General features: G+C 47.3%; 2 protein-coding genes across 3 annotated transcripts in view; one reads left to right on the plus strand and one right to left on the minus strand.

Moving 5' to 3' along the window:
- The window catches only part of jmjd4 (jumonji domain containing 4), a 37,726-nt gene extending 24,860 nt beyond the window's left edge, over positions 1 to 12,866 (plus strand). The window contains exon 9 of one of the 2 annotated variants that reach the window (XR_008726428.1): positions 12,351 to 12,866. The gene's annotated coding sequence lies outside the window, so the exon portion shown is untranslated. Of the gene's footprint in view, positions 1 to 4,843; positions 5,931 to 12,350 lie in introns of those variants that run through there. The other variant, XR_008726427.1, reaches the window with a different exon arrangement.
- The window catches only part of LOC129714858 (ALS2 C-terminal-like protein), a 111,793-nt gene continuing 97,160 nt past the window's right edge, over positions 5,909 to 20,541 (minus strand). Inside the window, exons 23-27 of the mRNA XM_055664685.1 lie at positions 19,764 to 19,806; positions 13,649 to 13,710; positions 11,606 to 11,755; positions 9,971 to 10,067; positions 5,909 to 7,054 (exon numbers count right to left, since the gene is read on the minus strand). Of these exons, the coding sequence (XP_055520660.1) occupies positions 6,998 to 7,054; positions 9,971 to 10,067; positions 11,606 to 11,755; positions 13,649 to 13,710; positions 19,764 to 19,806 (409 nt within the window). The 3' untranslated portion in view covers positions 5,909 to 6,997. The remainder of the gene's footprint in view (positions 7,055 to 9,970; positions 10,068 to 11,605; positions 11,756 to 13,648; positions 13,711 to 19,763; positions 19,807 to 20,541) is intronic.

The following is a 20,541-nucleotide window of genomic DNA, read 5'->3' on the forward strand; positions in this document are numbered from 1 at the left end:
TTGGGTCGAGACTCTTCTCCAGTCTGAAGAAGGGTCTCGATCCGAAAGGTCACCCATTCCTTCTCTCCCGAGATGCTGCCTGTCCTGCTGAGTCACTCCAGCATTTTGTGTCTATCTTCGGCTTAATGAAATGAATGAATACGTTTTGTTTAAGAGGGGAACTGCAGATGCTGGAGAATCGAAGGTTACACAAAAAAGCTGGAGAAACTCAGCGGGTGCAGCAGCATCTATGGAGCGAAGGAAATAGGCAACGTTTCGGGCCGAAACCCTTCTTCAGACTGATCGGGGGCGGGGGTGGGTGGGGACAAGAAAGGGAAAAGGAGGAGTAGCCAGAAGGCTGGGGGATGGGAGGAGACAGCAGGGGGGCTGAGAAGGGGAGGAGACAGCAAGGACTAACAAAATTGAGAAATTCGTTTGAATACGTTTATTTGCCAAGTATTCACATACAAGGAATTTGCCTTGGTGCTGAGCCCGCAAGTGACAACATGACACACAGTGACAGTTAGGAATGACACATAAAACATGAAGCATCAATAATAAAATTAATTTAAACCAGCATATGCAGTTCCTTCTTGCACATAGTGCAAGATAAAGTCAAGTAAAGTCAGATTAAAGATAACGAGGTAGATGGGAGGTCAGGACCGCTCTCTAGTTGATGAGAGGATGGTTCAGTTGCCGGATAATGACAATTAAATTGCAGGTCGGAGCAGGAGCAACAGCTTGGTGCAGCAATGGCCAAGGTGAGACTGGTCATTCAATATGCTGGTAGCCTTGCCGAGGCAGCGTGCTGCTCATCACTGATATTGTGGGCTATATGGTTCTGTGTTCTACGAAGGGAAGAGAGAATCTGCCAGGATCTCCATCTCCATCAACTTTAGCATAGAGTTATACAGCGTGGAAACAGGCGCATAGCCCAACTTTCCCACGCCGACCAACATGCCCCATCTACGCTAGTCCTGCCTGCCTGCGGGATCTTATCCATATACCAATCTAAATGCCTCTTAAACCTTGCAATAGTACCTGCCTCAACTACCTCCTCCGGCAGCTCGTTCCATCAGTCTGAAGAAGGGTTTCGGCCCGAAACGTTGCCTATTTACTTCGCTCCATAGATGCTGCTGCACCCGCTGAGTTTCCCCAGCACTTTTGTCCAGCTCGTTCCATACACCCACCATCTTTTACGTGAAAATGTTACCCCTCAGGTTCCTATTAAATCTTTCTCCAGCTCAACATAAAATTGGAGAACTTCATTGGATGACATTGTGGGATTGAGTTGTAGATCACGCTGAGTTTGACCAGTGTCTCTCCTGTAGTCACTAAACTGCACCAAGATAGATTCTCTCCAATTGATTTTATTGTTTTACATTCGTGGCTGTTTCCATCACCTTTCAAGTAATGTACGTACCGTTTAAATACAGAAGACAAACCCCGCTAAAGTGCAAAAATACGGTGTGGGTTATAACTTAGAACATCGAATAGTCTGAAGGAGGGTTTGTTCATGTCAGGAGCAGAATTAGGCCGTTCAGCCCATTGAATATACTCCGCCATTCAATGATGGCTGATCTATCTTTCCCTCCCAACCCCATTCTATCAGTTTAGTTTTGGTTATTATTGTCATGTGTACCGTGGTACAGTGAAAAGCTTTTTGTTAACATTGTCATTGTCACCCATCGTGAAAAACAGGCCCTTCGGCCCAACTTGTACATGCTGACCAAGATACCCCAGCTGCACTAGTGCCACCTGTCAGCGTTCGACCTATATCTCTCTATACCAGGGTTCGGTAACCTACGTCCCACGGGCCGGATCCGGCCCACAACCCGAAATCATCCGGCCCGCAGGTGTAACACAAAACACACACAACACTTGTCCAAGAGTAGTTCACACACACACACACACACACAGCCAATTCCATATCACAACACCTGTCGACTCACTCTCCCTCTCCGTCCCTACCCTCTTCCATCCTCCCGATCACCTCCAATGAAAGCGTCCCCCACCCTGGTGCCGGCGCATGTGTGAAACTGAAGCGGGCTAAGAGCAACCTCAGTGAGGCGGTGCTGGAGCGGTTTCCTCGGGAGCCCAGCCGCGGGCGGGCTGGAGAAAAGCGAAGCATCATCAGGGTCAGTGAGGAATTCCGCTCTGGACACAGTGTTGCACTTTAGTTGGGGTTTGTCGCCGGGGGAGGGGGGGTGGTAATTGTCATTTCGTTACATTTTTGTTGCGATTTAAAAAAAAACTCTCATTAATCATTTATTAACTATGGCGATAGATGTGGCCCACCATCCGCTCACAAACATGGGTAGACAAAAGTGCTGGAGAAACTCAGCAGGTGCAGCAGCATCTATGGAGCGAAGGAAATAGGCAACGTTTCGGGCCGAAACCCTTCTTCAGACGTGGGTCCTATGCAGAACAAGGTTGCCGACCCCTGCTCTATACCTATCTGAACAACATACCTGTCTAAATGTTTCTTAAACATTGCAATAGTCCCAGCCTCAACTACCTCCTCCAGCAGCTCGTTCCATACACCCACCACCATTTGTGTGAAAACATTACCCCTCAGCTTCCTATTAAATCTTTTCCTCTCATCTTAAAATTGGGGAACGGTGTCATTGGAGAACATCTTGGAATAACATAACATCGGCTTGTACTCGCTAGAATTTAGAAGATTGAGGGGGCATCTTATAGAAACTTACAAAATTCTTAGGGTGTTGGACAGGCTAGATGATAGATAGAATCTTTATTTTTATTTGCCACGTTGGTGGTATTTGGGTTCAGTACATGATGGTACACTGAGTGCGGTACATGATGATGCAGGAAGATTGTTCCTGATGTTGGGGAAGCCCAGAACAAGGGATCACAGTTTAAGTATAAAGGGGAAATCTGTTAGGACCAAGATGAGGAAAACATTTTTCACACAGAGAGTGATGAACCTTTGGAATTCTCTGCCACAGAAGGTAGTTGAGGCCAGTTCATTGGCTATATTTAAGAGGGAGTTGGATGTGGCCCTTGTGGCTAAAGGGATCAGGGGGTATGGAGAGAAGGCAGTTACAGGGTACTGAGTTGGATGATCAGCCATGATCATATTGAATGGCGGTGCAGGCTCGGAGGGCCGAATGGCTTACTCCTGCACCTATTTTCTATGTTTCTATGTAACATTGGCGTAGTCGGCAGGATCTTGCTGGAAACTCTCTCTGAAGACTAAGAGGCTACAGTTTGGCCGGTGTCTCAAAGAGAGTAGAAAGTGCACTATCGGACCCCTTAAGTCTGAACTCCTGAGAGTGCCCAGGAACACTGTGGTCCTTCGTCCGAAGTTGATCTGGTTCTCTGCCAAGATCCTTGACAAATAACGTATGGCAAGACATTTTTGTTGATTGAGCAGCTCAGAGTTGGGAACTAGTGCTCCGGAAGTACCATGTGGGTTGAGATTGAAGATAAGATATTAGAGGGTCCTTCGATTGACTACATACGGTCTGTTGAAATGAATGGGTGAGATAATAGATAATAGATCGTGCTGAGTTTTGCTGTAGCCGTCACTAAACTGCACCAAGCTAGATTTTCCCAAATTCATTTTATTGTTTTACAATCATAGCGTTTTCCACCACCCTTTCAAGTACTGTACGTACTGTTTAAATACAGAAAACAAACCTCGCTAAAGAACAACAATTAATTTCAGGCAGACAAAAATGCTGGAGAAACTCAGCGGGTGAGGCAGCATCTATGGAGCAAAGAAATGGGTGACATTTCGACCCGAAACGTCACCCATTCCTTCGATCCATAGATGCCGCCTCACCCGCTGAGTTTCTCCAGCAGTTTTGTCCACCTCCGATTGTTCCAGCATCTGCAGTTCCTTCTTAAACAATTAATTTCAGGATCACATCATTGGTAAATACAAAATAAATGTTAAAATATTAGTTTACAAAAAAAACAAAATATACAAACCCCTTCCAACATTCATCCCCCTAATCCAATTATAACATAAATGGGCAGAGCCGCTGCGAAAGGCCCATGAAATGAAAGGTCGTAGATTCTTGTAACTAGACTTCAGTTTCACCCCACCTATGTAATTAAACATAATACCCGACACAGATTTACAAATTTAATCATACCTGTTGCAAAGGGGATAGCAGTTTATACAAAATAACGACTATATTTGAGCCACCCGTATCACAATGATATATATATACACCTTGCATTTTAAGCAAACTAGATTGTCGTTCCACACCAATATTGCATGGATAAAGACTGTAACCGGCAGTCAACATTATTCTTTGCACTGTGAACCAGTCAAAGGTCCCACCGTAACCTGAATGTTGAGTTGAGACTCCCCCCTAGATACATTTTCATAAATTTAAAGCATTTTTTTCAGCCATTGATTGATTGATTGATTGATTGATTGATTGATTGATTGATTGATTGATTGATTGATTGATTGATTGATTGATTGATTGATTGAAAGATACAGCATGGAAACAGGCCCTTCGGCCCACCGAGTCAATGCTGGCTATCGGCCACCCGTTCACACGTATTCTGTGTTATCCTGCTCCCTACACACTAGGGGCAACTGACAGAGGGCCAATTAACCTACAAACCCGCATGTCTTTGGGAGGAGACTGGAGCAGCCGGAGGAAACCAATGCGGGTCACGGGGAGAACGTGCAAACTCCACACAGGTCAAGATGGAAGCCGTGTCTCTGGCGCTGTGAGGCAGCAGCTCTTCCAACTGCTCTTCCCACTGTGTCACCCAGCTATGCATTAACGACTGGAGATGTTAAAATTAATATGTCAAGTACACATCAGTCTGAAGAAGGATCCCGACCTAAAACATTGTCTGTCTGTCCTCTCCACAGATGCTGCCTGACCCACTGAGTTCCTCCAGCACTTTGTGTGTTGATCAAGATTGCAGCATCTGCAGTTCCTTGTGTCTCCACTTTCACTCCAGTCTTTATACGCTATAAAATGAGATATCCCTGTGACAGTTTTTCTCTAGATTATTGCACCTTACCCTGAGGCACACCATGAGTCACAGGCCTCCAGTCTGAGAAGCAACCTTCCACCTTCACCCTCTGCTTCCTTCCATGGAGCCAATTTGCTATCCATTCGGCTGTTTCTCCTTGGATCCCATGCTATCTAGCCTACCATGCAGAACCTTGCCGAACGCCCTTCTGAAGTCCATGTACACAGCACCTACATCTGCCCTCATCGACCTTTTGGTCATGCCTTCATAAAAATTAATAAGATTTGTGAGACACGACCTCCCACGTACAAAACCATGCTGACTCAGCCCTTGCCCATCCAAATGCCTGTACATCCTATCCCTCAGAATACTCTCTAGTGACTTTCCAACTACAGATGTTAAGCTCACCGGCCTATAGTTCCCAGCATTTTCCCTGCAGCCCTTCTTTAAAAGAGGCACAACATTTGCCACCCTCCAAATGTATCCAAAATTATGAGGCAAATATAGGATAGATAGTCAGTTACCTTCCCCACCCCCAGGGTGGAAATGTCAAATATTAGCTTGCATAGCCTTAAGGTGAAAGGTGCAAAATTTAAAGGACATGTGTGGGGCAGGTTTTACACACAGAGGGTGGTGGGTGCCTGGAACGCGCTGCCAGGGGTGGGTGGTGGAGGCAGATACGATAGTGGTGTTTAAGAGGCTTTTAGACAGGCACATGGATATGCGGGGAATGGAGGGATTTGGATCGCGTGCTGGCAGAATTGTTCTCGGCATCATGTTGGGCACAGACATTGTGGGCCGAAGGGCCTGTTCCTGTGCTGTGCCGTTCTCCGTTCTAAAATCCTTCACAGCAATGGCCGCCACTTTGATTGATTGATTCTTCAACTGAAACGGCACTCCTTTTCCAGAAGAGGAACTTAGGAGCATATACTTGAATTTGCACTGAGTCCAAAGACAAAATAAAAGACTTTAAGGTTGAATTCGATTGCTGTCTTATTTTTACAACATGGTGGGGCCAGAAGGGAGAGTCCTAGCCTGTCCTTTAACTGCAGTTGTAGAAAGAAGAAGTCAAAGACATCAAGTCGACTCCAGCTGAACAACAATGTTGTCAGATTTTTTAAAGCATCTGGTCTTCCCACATTCATTTCTCATTAAACCTTCGCGGTTTGCTTTCTGAGCCTGTTTCCCGGTCATAGTATAGACGTTGGGAGATCATGTTGCAGTGTATAAGACGTTGGTGAGGCCGCATTTAGAGTATTATGTTCCGTTCTGGGCACCATGCTATAGGAAAAATGGTGTCAAGCTGGAAAGGGGACAGAGAAGATTTATGAGGATATTGCCAGGACTCGAGAGTCTGAGCTATAGGGAGAGGTTGAGCAGGCTGGGACTCTGTTCCTTGGAGTGCAGGAGGATGAGGGGTGATCTTATAGAGGTGTATAAAATCATGAGAGGAATAGATCGGGTAGATGCACACAGTCTCTTGCCCAGAGTAGGGGAATCGAGGACCAGATGACATAGGTTTAAGGTGAAGGGGAAAAGATTTAATAGGAATCTGAGTGGTGACGTTTTCACACAGTGGGTGTATGGAACAAGCTGCCAGAGGAGGTAGTTGAGGCTGGGATTATCCCAACGTTTAAGAAACAGTTAGGCCCACCGAGTCCATGCTGACCCGCGATCACACCAGCGCTACCCTATGCACGAGGGACAATTTACACTTTTACCATAGCCAATTAACTTACAAACCTGCACGTCATTGGAGTGTGGGAGGAAACTGGAGCTCCTGGAGAAAACCCACGCAGGTCACGGGGAGAACGTGCAAACTCCGTATAGTCAGGATTGAACCAGACTCTGGCGCTGTACCACCGTGCTGCCCATTTGAAGTGATTTTCAGCTTGGTTCAGTTTCTGCCTGATACTGTTTATACGTCAAACGAGGTGCTGGAGGAGCGTCTGTTCGCCCGCACCTCCCTGCTCGATCTGCGTTCCACGTTCCCCATGATCAGCGTTCCCGTCACAAGTCTCCCTCAGTTCCCTCTCCTCATGGTCCATCATTTGGGCAAACTGCTGGGTCGGATTTCCTCTCTCTGAATGTGCTGGTAGCAAGACTGTAATGAAACAAGTCGCAATTACAAAGCTGCTTGTGTTATCCCAAATTACAACAGATAATCCTCCGACATTTTTCGCCACCTCCAACGGGATCCCACCACTGGCCACCTCTTCCCATCTCCTCCCCTTTCGACTTTCCGCAGAGACCACTCCCACCGTAACTCCCTGGTCAATTTGTCCCTTCCCACCCAAACTACCCCCCCCCGGGGTATTTCCCTTGCAACCGCAGGAAATGCTACACTTGTCGATTTACCTCCCCCCTTGACTCCATCCAAGGACCCAAGCAGTCTTTCCAGGTGAGGCAGAGGTTCACCTGCACCTCCTCCAACCTCATCTATTGCATCCGCTGTTCCAGGTGTCAACTGCTTGGCGATCGCTTCGCCCAACACCTCCGCACAGTTCGCAATAACCAACCTGATCTCCCGGTGGCTCAGCACTTCAACTCCCCCTCCCATTCCGTATCCGACCTTTCTGTCCTGGGCCTCCATCCACGCCCAGAGTGAGTCCCACCGCAAATTGGAGGAGCAGCACCTTATATTTCGCTTGGGTAGTTTACACCCCAGCGGTATGAACATTGACTTCTCCAATTTCAGGTAGTCCCTGCTTTCTCCCTCCTTCCCCTCCCCTTCCCAGCTCTCCCACAGCCCACTGTCTCCGCCTCTTCCTTTCCACTTCCTGCCCCCACCCCCACGTCAGTCTGAAGAAGGGTCTCAAGCCGAAACGTCACCTATTCCTTCGCTACATAGATGCTGTCTCACCTGCTGAGTTTCTCCAGCATTTTTGTCTACCTACCAAATAATTACTAAATTACCGTGCCCCTAATTAGTCACTGAGCTGAAACATTAAAAGCCATGTCCCACTGTACGGGTTCTTTCAAGAGCTCTCCCGAGTTTGCCCTGATTCGAACTCGGAGAATTACGGTAATGGCCGCTCGTGGGGACTCGGGGCTCTTGTGGACATTGTTCAACATGTTGAAAAATCTTCACGAGCCTTCCCGAGCTTACCGCTTTTCCCGAGTACCTGCCGTTAGCGTTACGAGCCGCAAAGAGACGTCCCCGAGCTCCGACGTACCCGCTACGTACATTCTCCGTGCTTACCACGAGTTTGATTTTTTTTTAACTCGGGAGAGCTCTTGAATGAACTCGTACAGTGGGACAGGGCTTTAACTTTGTTCCTGTCTCCTCAGATTCTGCGTGGCCGATCTATTCCATTAAAGGATAGAAATTCATCCAATAATCTATTGTACTTGAGTTTGACTTGATGATATTTGTGTTTAGTCTTTAGGCCAGGGATGGGCAACCTTGTTCTGCATAGGGGCCGGGACGCATGTCTGTGAGTGGATGGCGGGCCACATCTATCACGTGTCCACATGGATCCCGCCTCCATCCCGCTCCGGATAGCAGGCACGACGTGTTCACAGAAGGTAGACAAAAATGCTGAAGAAACTCAGCGGGTTGAGGCAGCCACGTGCGATCCTCGCATGTCTCACCCGCTGAGTTTCTCCAGCATTTTTTGTCTACCTTCCATTTTTCCAGCATCTGCAGTTCTTTCGTAAACTTGTTCACAGAAGGTGCGCTCCCGTGCCGGCGGCTTTGCGGTACAGACAGAGCTCGTGGCTCGGCCGCGCTCAATGCGCTCGGCGAGCCAGTTGTTTATGGGGGAAAAAAAAATCTGCCTGCAGGCCGGATGATTTTGGGTTACGGGCCGCATTCGGCCCTAGGGCCGTAGGTTGCCGACCCCTGCCTTAGCCTTTAGAGATGCCCAGCGTGGAAATAGGCCCTTCGGCCAACCGAGTCCACTGATCATTCCGTACACCAACACTGGGGACAATTTACAGAGGACAATTAAACTACAAACCTGCACGTCTTTGGAACGTGAGAGGAAACTGGAGCATTCGGAGAAATCTCACGGGGAGCACGTACCAACTCCGTACAGACAGCACCCGCAGTCATGATCGAACCCGGGTCTCCAGCGCTGTGAGGCAGCAACTCTACTGCTGTACCACCATGCTGCCCTGATCTGATCAGATTGGATAGCTTTCAAAACTTACGGCCCTGTCCCACGGTACGAGTTCATTCCAAGAGCTCTCCCGAGTTTAAAAAAATCAAACTCGTGGTAAGCACGGAGAATCAACGTAGCGGGTACGTCGGAGCTCGGGGACGTCTCTTAGCGGCTCGTAACGCTAACGGCAGGTACTCGGGAAGACTCGCTAACGGCAGGTAAGCTCGGGAAGACTCGTGAAGATTTTTCAACATGATGAAAAATGTCCACGAGAGCCCCGAGTACCGACGAGTGGCCATTACCGTAAATCTCCGAGTTCGAATCAGGGCAAACTCGGGAGAGCTCTTGGAATGAACTCGTACCGTGGGATAGGGCCATTAGCTTTTCACTGCACCTCGGAACATGTGACAATAATAAACTTAAACATGGAAAATAGGTGCAGGAGGAGGCCATTCAGCCCTTCGAGCTAGCACCGCCATTCAAAATGATCATTGCTGATCATCCAAAATCAGTGCCCCGTTCCTGCTTTCTTCCCATATCCCTTGATTCTTTTAGCCCTAAGAGCTAAATCTACCTCTCTCTTGAAAACATCCAGTGAATTGGCCTCCACTTCCTGCTGTGGCAGAGAATTCCAGTTCTACATTACGTTGAAGATTGACACAAAAAGCTGGAGCAACTTAGCGGGACAGGCAGCATCTCTGGAGAGAAGGAATTGGTAACGGTTTCAAGAAGAGTCTCGATCCGAAACGTCACCCATTCCTTCTCTCCCGAGCTGCTGCCTGTCCCGCTGAGTTACTCCAGCGTTTTGTGTCTATCTCCAGTTTAAACCAGCATCTGCAGTTCCTTCTTCCACATTGCTTTGAGCTTGGTTAAGGACAGGTGTTGGGTAGGCTGTGCCTTGTACAGCAACTCACATCTAGAGCAGTCAGCAGGAAGTCGTTCATTCCACCCACAGTGGTAGGATCCATCATGTCTCGAATTAGGTGCAGTTCAGCTCCAAGATGTTGGATTCTATCACAAAGAGAAAACATCAAATCCACGTTATTTCTGCTTTATTTTCATGATGGCAATGCATTGACAATGGACAATCCCTTCGAACCATTCAATGTGATCATGGCTGATCATCCCCAATCAGTACCCCATTCCTGCCTTCTCCCCATATCCCTTGACTCCACTATCTTTCAGAGCCCTATCTAGCTCTCTGTTGAAAGTATCCAGAGAGCCTGCCTCCACTGAGGCAGAGAATTCTCACAAATTAATCTTTAAAACTTGGTTCTCATCATCGCTCATAAAGTGGATATTATTTTTCATAATTATCCTGAGCCAACATAATTCAAAACTGCATGTTTATGGACATGGAAGCATAGAAAACAGGTGCAGGAGTAGGCCATTCGGCCCTTCGAGCCTGCACCGCCATTCAATATGATCATGACTGATCATCCAACTCAGTATCCCATACCTGCCTTCTCTCCATACCCCCTGATCCCTTTAGCCACAAGGGCCACATCTAACTCCCTCTTAAATATAGCCAATGAACTGTGGCCTCAACTACCTTCTGTGGCAGAGAATTCCACAGATTCACCACTCTCTGTGTGAAAAATGTTTTTCTCATCTCGGTCCTAAAAGATTTCCCCCTTATCCTTAAACTGTGACCCCTTGTTCTGGACTTCCCCAACATCGGGAACAATCTTCTTGCATCTAGCCTGTCCAACCCCTTAAGAATTTTGTAAGTTTCTATAAGAACAGTCTCTCTGCAAAAGTATTACTCAAATTGAAATACCTCAAAGAACAGTACAGCAAATCAGCAGGCCCTTCGGCCCACAATCTCCCATGCTGTTCATGGTGCCCAGTTAACACCTTCTGTCTTGTCATCTCTGGCCTTTGTCTAGCCACCTGCCTTTCAAAAACCCTCCTCACCTGTACCAACCTATTACCTGCCTGGCTTTGTCCCACCCCCACCTCTCTGCCAGCTTTCCCCAGCCTACGATCAATCTGAAGAAGGGTCCCAACCCCGAACGTCACCTATCCATGTTCTCCACAGATGCTGCCTGACCCGCTGAGTTACTCCAGCACTCTGTGAAACGTCACCTATCCATGTTCTCCACAGATGCTGCCTGACCCGCTGAGTTACTCCAGCACTCTGTGAAACGTCACCTATCCATGTTCTCCACAGATGCTGCCTGACCCGCTGAGTTACTCCAGCACTCTGTGAAACGTCACCTATCCATGTTCTCCACAGATGCTGCCTGACCTGCTGAGTTACTCCAACACTCTGTGAAACGTCACCTATCCATGTACTCCACAGATCTGCAGTTCCTTGTGTCTCATGTTTTACGTGCTCAGCCCAATTACAGATACGCAAATAGACACAGAGTGCTGGAGTAACTCAGCGGGTCAGGCAGCATCTGTGGAGAACATGGATAGGTGACGTTTCACAGAGTGCTGGAGTAACTCAGCGGGTCAGGCAGCATCTGTGGAGAAAAGGAATGGGTGAGGTTTTGGGTCGAGACCCTTCTTCAGGCCGGTATGGCCAGGTAACGTCCACTTACTTTGCTCTGGACACCACATAAACCAGCAGTGGCAGTAAGTCGTCCATGGGGAGATTATACTCCCTGTTCAACACTCGAGACACGGTCCTCTCGATTTCATGGTAGGTTTTCATCAAGGTCTCCAGTTTCAGCTGAGGGTCCGCCGTGGTACTGCAGAGAGAGGTTTACATTCACCACGTGCCTGACATTGGTCAAGAGTCTTTCATTGCCATGCGTACCAAAATAGACAATACACAATAGGTGCAGGAGTAGGCCATTTGACCCATCGAGCCAGCACTGCCATTCAATGTGATCATGGCTGATCATCCCCAATCAGTACCCCGTTCCTGCCTTCTCCCCATACCCCCTGACTCCGCTATCTTTAAGAGCCCTATCTAGCTCTCTCTTGATAGCATCCAGAGAACCGGCCTCCACCGCCCCCTGAGGCAGAGAATTCCACAGACTCACAACTCTCTGTGAGAAAAAGTGTTTCCACATCTCCGTTCTAAATGGCTTACCCCTTATTCTTAAACCCTGGCCCCTGGTTCTGGACTCCCCCAACATCGGGAACATGTTTCCTGCCTCTAGCGTGTCCAAACCCTTAACGATGTTGACAAGGCGTGTAACATAGTTGTACAGTAGTTTATCGTTGGTCGTGTATTATGGCAGTGGGTTCTGTCTTGCTTCTTACTGTACATATTATTTTAATATTTAAATTAATATTTTTGATTACATTTTTTTTAAACTGTGCTCTCCCCGGTTTCAGTTTCAACAAGATCAAATTTATCAGCGGTTAGATCTTGAGCGTTGAAGAAATAAATCAAAACTGTGGAATTGGGTGGAGACAGAGAGATGGCATGACGGGACAACTCTCAGCGAATCGTCTGATCAGCTGAGAAGGTTATTGGCTGCAACCTTCCCTCCATTGGCAAACTGTACACTGCAAGGGCCAGGAAGCGAGTGGGTAAGATCATCTCTGACCCCTCTCACCCTGGCCACAAACTCTTTGAATCACTTCCCTCTGGAAGGCGACTCCGTTCTGTCAAAGCTGCCACAGCCAGACATAAAAACAGTTTTTATCAACGGGTAGTAGCTCTACTCAATAACCCAAAATCTGTAGCCTCCTTGTGCTCTGGTATTTTATTTAATTCACATGTTTAATCGATAATGTTTTATTATTAATGTTTTATGTATCATTCCTAACTGTCACTGTGTGTCATGTTGTCACTTGCGGGCGGAGCACCAAGGCAAATTCCTTGTATGTGAATACTTGGCCAATAAACTTATTTATTTATTTATTCATTCATTTCAGTTAGACACCCAGCATTGACAGTTATGCTGAAGGGCCTGTTTCCGTGCTGTATCTCCAAACTAAATTAAATGCCACAGTTTAAATGAGTCTGAAGAAGGGTTTTGGCCCGAAACGTCGCCTATTTCCTTCGCTCCATTGATGCTGCTGCACCCGCTGAGTTTCTTCAGCAATTTTGTGTACCTTCGATCTTCCAGCATCTGCAGTTCCTTCTTGAATAAATTAAATGAATGATTGGTGCTTTGCATAACATGAGGCTTGTACACCCTGGAGTTTTGAAGGAAGAGAGGATATCTCATTGAAACATATAAGATTGTTAAGGGCTTGGACACGCTAGAGGCAGGAAACATGGTCACGATGTTGGGGGAGTCCAGAACCAGGGGCCACAGTTTAAGAATAAGGGGTAAGCCATTTCGAACGGAGACAAGGAAACTCTTTTTCTCACAGAGAGTGGTGAGTCTGTGGAATTCTCTGCCTCAGAGGGCAGTGGAGGCCGGTTCTCTGGATGCTTTCAAGAGAAAGCTAGATAGGGCTCTTAAAGATAGCGGAGTCAGGGGATATGGGGAGAAGGCAGGAACGGGGTACTGATTGGGGATGATCAGCCATGATCATATTGAATGGCGGTGCTGGTTCGAAGGGCCAAATGGCCTACTCCTGCACCTATTGTCTATTGTCTATAACGTTATTCATTTAATACTCTTAATTAACCAACTTGTTCAGTGGATTAACCGATTATTTCGCGTGAGATTGCTCACCTTATTTTCTGGAAACACAGGATGGCGGAGGTGAAACAAACATCCTTCACGATGGAAACCCTCTGCAGAAAAACAAGGATAGTCGAGCGTTAGTGGTTGGGGTCCCGACACTGAACCTTGTCAGTCCTCACCTGTCGAATCACAAACCATGTGGATGCAGCCCAGACCATCGCACAAACCAACCTCCCTTCCATTGACTCCATCTACTGCCTCGGCAAGGCCAGCAGCATCATCAAGGACCAGTCGCACCCCGGCCACTCCCTCTTCTCCCCTCTCCCATCGGGCAAAAGGTACAGAAGTGTGAAAACGCACACACCTCCAGATTCAGGGACAGTTTCTTCCCAGCTGTTATCAGGCAACTGAACCATCCTCTCACCAACTAGAGAGCAGTTCTGAGCTATCATCAATCTCACTTGGAGACCCTCAGACTATCTTTAACCAGACTTTACTGGACTTTATCTTGTGCTAAATGTTATTCCTTTTATTATGTCATAGAGTTATGGAGTCATAGAATGATACAATGTGGAAACAGGCATCTTTGGCCCAACTTTCCCACACCGACCACCATGTCCCAGCTACACTAGTCCCACCTGCCTGTGTTTGGTCCGTATCCCTCCAAACTTGTCCTATCCATGTACCTGTGTAGCTGTTTCTTAAACGTTTGGATAGTCCCAGCCTCAACTACCTCCTCTGGCAGCTTGTTCCATACAAAAAGTTACCTCTCAGATACCTATTAAATCTTTTCCCCTTCACCTTGAACCTATGTCCTCTGGTCCTCGATTCCCCTATGCTGGGCAAGAGACTCTGTGCGTCTACCCGATTTATTCCTCTCATGATTTTATACACCTCTATAAGATCATCCCTCATCCTCCTGTGCTCCAAGGTATAGAGGCCCAGCCTAGTCAACCTCTCCCTATAGCTCACACCCTCTAGTCCTGGCAACATCCTCGTAAATCTTCTCTCCCCCCTCGACTCCATCCAAGGACCCAAGCAGTCTTTCCAGGTGCGGCAGAGGTTCACCTGCATCTCCTCCAACCTCATCTATTACATCCGCTGCTCTAGGTGTCAGCTGATCTACATCGGTGAGACCAAGCGCAGGCTTGGCGATCGCTTCGCCCAACACCTCCGCTCGGTACGCAATAACCAACCTGATCTCCCGGTGGCTCAGCACTTCAACTCCCCCTCCCATTCCGAATCCGACCTTTCTGTCCTGGGCCTCCTCCATGGCCAGAGTGAGTCCCACCGCAAATTGGAGGAGCAGCACCTCATATTCCGCTTGGGTAGTTTACACCCCAGCGGTATGAACATTGACCTCTCCAATTTCAGGCTTTCTCTCTCCTTCCCCTCCCCTTTCCACCTCTCCCACAGCCCACTGTCCCAGCCTCTTCCTTTCTCCTTCCCGCACCCACACCCACACCAATCTGAAGAAGGGTCTCGACCCGAAACGTCACCTATTCCTTCGCTCCATAGATGCTGCCTCACCCGCTGAGTTTCTCCAGCATTTTTGTCTACCTGTAAATCTTCTCTGAACCCTTTCAAGCTTTGACAATATCTTTCCTATAACATGGTGCCCATAACTGAACATAATATTCTCAATGCACCTACGTCTTATACAACTGCAACATGACCTCCCAACATCTATACTCACTGTACACGGGGCATGGCTACATTGTATTGTCTTTCCGCTGACTGGTTAGCACACACTAAAAGCTTTTCACTGTACCTCAGTACACGTGGCAATAAAATAAAATAAACTGAAACAAAACTAAAACAAACCTATTATTCCCTCCCCACCCCCTCCCGCCCACCAACTATTTGCTGAAAATAAATCCCCAGAACCACTCAATGAAAAGAAAAGACACAGAGTGCTGGAGTAACTCAGCGGGTCAGGCAGCATCTGTGGAGAACATGGATAGGTGACGTTTCACAGAGTGCTGGAGTAACTCAGCAGGTCAGGCAGCATCTCTGGAGAACATGGATAGGTGACGTTTCAATGAGTGCTGGAGTAACTCAGCGGGTCAGGCAGCTCCTGTGGAGAACATGGATAGGTGACGTTTCACAGAGTGCTGGAGTAACTCAGCGGGTCAGGCAGCATCTGTGGAGAACATGGATAGGTGACGTTTCACAGAGTGCTTCCCAGAATTCAGCGGGTCTTGGCAGAATTCTGAGGAGAATGTGGCATAGGTCTGAATGACGTTTCAGTAGAGTGAAGGGAATAGAACATGGAACAGTACAGGCAACAGGCCCTTCGGAGAACAATGTAGGTGCCGTTTACACAGTGCTGAGACTAACTCTCCGGGTCTCCCAGCATCTGTGGAGAACATGGATAGGTGACGTTTCACAGCCTGTCTAAAAGCCTCTAACTCACTGGGTATCTGCCTCCACCCTCACCACATGGAGCGCGTTCCGTTTCACACCCTCTGTGTGGAGTGCCCCGCACATCTCCTTTAAACCAGCCCTCTCATGTGGAGAACATGGATAGGGAGACGTTTCACAGAGTGTTCCCTACATCAGACACATGTCCCTTGACACTAGTTAAACTTGCCTGAATGGTGGCAGAGGTCACCAAACCTGACGGTCCATGTAGTCAGGGTCAGGAAATATCTCAGGAGAACAGTACATGGACAGACGTTTCGGTCCCTCAATGTCCGCTGAAGGAGAGGTACACAGTGCATGAGACCATCCATGTTCACCACCTGCTCCCTGACACGATCCGTATACCTAGTAATTTGATTCAATATCCAAGAGCCTGTATAAAAGCCTCTTGAAACACCACTATCGTATCTGCCTCCACCACAACACCCCCATAGTAAGCGCGACTACAGGCATTCATCACCCTCTGTGTCCAAAAACCATTAGGTGCCCCGCACATCTCCTTTAAGTTTTCTGCTCTCATCTTAAAGACATACAGTGGGAGAGGTGTATCGGCTAAGTGCATGCCGACAGGCAAAACAACAATGTCCCAGCTTCACTAGTACCCAGATTGGGTGCACTCAAATTGGCAGGGGTCACTGAGGAACCTGTCCTGTACATGAAGGTCGGGGGTCATCTAGCATCAACAGGAACCACATTGATGGATGCAGGTATTTTAGGGTGGGTATTGAATAATGCTGAAGGAGAGTTAGCAGTCTAGACACACCGCCCCAATCCAGAGTCACCACATATGGTTGTTCCTCATTAGCTGGAGAGTGACATTCTAAGTCAGAAATTTGATTCTGAACTTCAAGAGAGGTTACTTTGAGGGTGTGTCCCTGATTGGCCAAGAATGACTGGCAATTAATTCACCAAAAGGGTTGACATAGATAAGCAATTGACTACATTTAAGGACTGTTGGTCCATGAACCATTAGGTGTTGTGTACATCCACAGTTTGGTAAAAGAATAAATCAGGGAAGGTAGTATCAAACAGGAAATTGGAAATGCATGGAAAAAGGGATAGGTAAACAAAGCGAAGGGTGATGCGTACTAATATAGCCAGAAAAAATCAGCATGGCAGGGACTGGGAGAAGAGAGACCAGCAGAGGAGGATAAGGGGATAATTAGGAAAAAAAAATATATTGTGAAAGAAAACCAACGAGGGAACATAAAAACTGACTGCAAACTGGGTTTTATAGATATGTGAAAGGAAAGAGATTAGTTAAAACAAATGTAGGTCCCTTGCAGTCAGAAACCAGGCGAGTTGATCATGGGGAACAAGGATATGGCGGACCAATATGAATAACTACTTTCATTCGTCTTCAGAGTGACACATAAATAATCTGCGGGAAATAGCAGGGGATCGCGGGTCAAAGGAGTTGGAGGAATTGAGTGAAATCCAGGTTAGCCGGGAAGTGGTGTTGGGTAAATTGAAGGGATTAAAGGCCGATAAATCCCCAGGGCCAGATAGGCTGCATCCCAGAGTACTTAAGGAAGTAGCTCCATAAATAGTGGATGCATTAGTAATAATCTTTCAAAACTCTTTAGATTCTGGAGTAGTTCCTGAGGATTGGCGGGTAGCAAACGTAACCCCACTTTTTAAGAAGGGAGGGAGAGAGAAAACGGGGAATTACAGACCAGTTAGTCTAACATCGGTAATGGGGAAACTGCTTGAGTCAGTTATTAAAGATGGGATAGCAGCACATTTGGAAAGTGGTGAAATCATTGGACAAAGTCAGCATGGATTTACAAAAGGTAAATCAAGTCTGACGAATCTTATAGAATTTTTCGAGGATGTAACTAGTAGCGTGGATAGGGGAGAACCAGTGGATGTGGTGTATCTGGACTTCCAGAAGGCTTTCGACAAGGTCCCACATAAGAGATTAGTATACAAACTTAAAGCACAAGGCATTGGGGGTTCAGTATTGATGTGGATAGAGAACTGGCTGGCAAACAGGAAGCAAAGAGTAGGAGTAAACGGCTCCTTTTCACAATAGCAGGCACTGACTAGTGGGGTACCGCAAGGCTCAGTGCTGGGACCCCAGCTATTTACAATATATATTAATGATCTGGATGAGGGAATTGAAGGCAATATCTCCAAGTTTGCGGATGACACTAAGCTGGGGGGCAGTGTTAGCTGTGAGGAGGATGCTAGGATACTGCAAGGTGACTTGGATAGGCTGGGTGAGTGGGCAAATGTTTGTCAGATGCAGTATAATGTGGATAAATGTGAGGTTATCCATTTTGGTGGCAAAAACAGGAAAGCAGACTATTATCTAAATGGTGGCCGACTAGGATGCAGCGTGACCTGGGTGTCATGGTACACCAGTCATTGAAGGTAGGCATGCAGGTGCAGCAGGCAGTAAAGAAAGCGAATGGTATGTTAGCTTTCATAGCAAAAGGATTTGAGTATAGGAGCAGGGAGGTTCTACTGCAGTTGTACAGGGTCTTGGTGAGACCACACCTGGAGTATTGCGTGCAGTATTGGTCTCCAAATCTGAGGAAGGACATCATTGCCATAGAGGGAGTGCAGAGAAGGTTCACCAGACTGATTCCTGGGATGTCAGGACTGTCTTATGAAGAAAGACTGGATAGACTTGGTTTATACTCTCTAGAATTTAGGAGATTGAGAGGGGATCTTATAGAAACTTACAAAATTCTTAAGGGGCTGGACAGGCTAGATGCAGGAAGATTGTTCCCGATGTTGGGGAAGTCCAGGACAAGAGGTCACAGCTTAAGGATAAGGGGGAAATCCTTTAAAACCGAGATGAGAAGAACTTTTTTCACACAGAGAGTGGTGAATCTCTGGAACTCTCTGCCACAGAGGGTAGTCGAGGCCAGTTCATTGGCTATATTTAAGGGGGAGTTAGATGTGGCCCTTGTGGCTAAGGGGATCAGAGGGTATGGAGAGAAGGCAGGTACGGGATACTGAGTTGGATGATCAGCCATGATCATACTGAATGGCGGTGCAGGCTCGAAGGGCCGAATGGCCTAATCCTGCACCTAATTTCTATGTTTCTATGTTTCTATTATATAAATATAGACACACATGAATAAATAAACTGATAAAAGTGCAAATAACAGATAATGGGCTATTAATGTTCAGAGTTTTGTCCGAGCCGAGTTTAATGGCCTGATGGCTGTGGGGCAGTAGCTATTCCTGAACCTGGACGTTGCAGTCTTCAGGCTCCTGTACCTTCTACCTGAAGGTAGCGGGGAGATGAGTGTGTGGCCAGGATGGTGTGGGTCCTTGATGATACTGCCAGCCTTTTTAAGGCAGCAACTGCGATAGATCCCCTCGATGGAAGGGAGGTCAGAGCCGATGAAGGACTGGGCAGTGTTTACTACTTTTTGTTGTCTTTTCGGCTCCAGGGCGCTCAAGTTGCCGAACCAAGCCACGATGCAACCAGTCAGCATGCTCTCTACTGTGCACCTGTAGAAGTTAGAGAGAGTCTTCCTTGACAAACCGACTCTCCGTAATCTTCTCAGGAAGTAGAGGCGCTGATGAGCTTTCTTAATAATTGCATCAGTGTTCTCGGACCAGGAAAGATTTGGGTCCTTTATTCTAAACCAGCCTCTGCAGTTCCTTGTGTTCTCAATTCAGTGGTTCTTCACTTCACCTCTTCTCTTGTTTGTAAACTTTGATGCATATTTTCTCTATTCCTGATCTCAGAAACAAAAGGAAAATGTTGCCAGCTTACCTGGTTATTCGTCAGATGCAGGTCTTGAAGTGGCCACAGGATCCTGTGAGGCACAATAGGAGAACGTTCTTTGAGATGTCCAGAGTCATTCTGCATGAGTCTTAGTCATTATTGTTATTGTTTAGTGTAGTTTAGAGATACAGCGCGGAAATAGGCCCTTCGGCCCACCGAGTCCGCGCCGACCAGCGATCCCCGTACACTACCACTATCCTACACACACACACACACGAGGGACAATTAACAATTTACCAGTTAACCAGAAGTCAGTAACAATAGACAATAGGTGCAGGAGGAGGCCATTCAGCCCTTCGAGCCAGCACCGCCATTCAATGTGATCATGGCTGATCATCCCCAATCAGTAACCCGTTCCTGCCTTCTCCCCATATCCCCCGACTCCGCTATCTTTAAGAGCCCTATTTAGCTCTCTCTAGAAAGCATCCAGAGAACCTGCCTCCACTGCCCTCTGAGGCAGAGAATTCCACACACTCACAACTCTCTGTGTAAAAAAGTGTTTCCTTGTCTCCGTTCTAAATGGCTTACTCCTTATTCTTAAACTGTGGCCCCTGGTTCTGGACTCCCCCAACATCGGGAACATGTTTCCTGCCTCTAGCATGTACAAACCCTTAACAATCTTACATGTTTCAATGAGATACCCTCTCATCCTTCTAAACTCCACAGTGTACCTACAAACCCGCACGTCTTTGGAGGAGGAAACCGGAGCACCCGGGGAAAACCCACGCAGGTCACGGGGAGAACGGACAAACTCCGTACAGTCAGC

This window comes from Leucoraja erinacea, chromosome 43 (assembly GCF_028641065.1).
Source record: "Leucoraja erinacea ecotype New England chromosome 43, Leri_hhj_1, whole genome shotgun sequence".
Taxonomy (NCBI): domain Eukaryota; kingdom Metazoa; phylum Chordata; class Chondrichthyes; order Rajiformes; family Rajidae; genus Leucoraja; species Leucoraja erinaceus.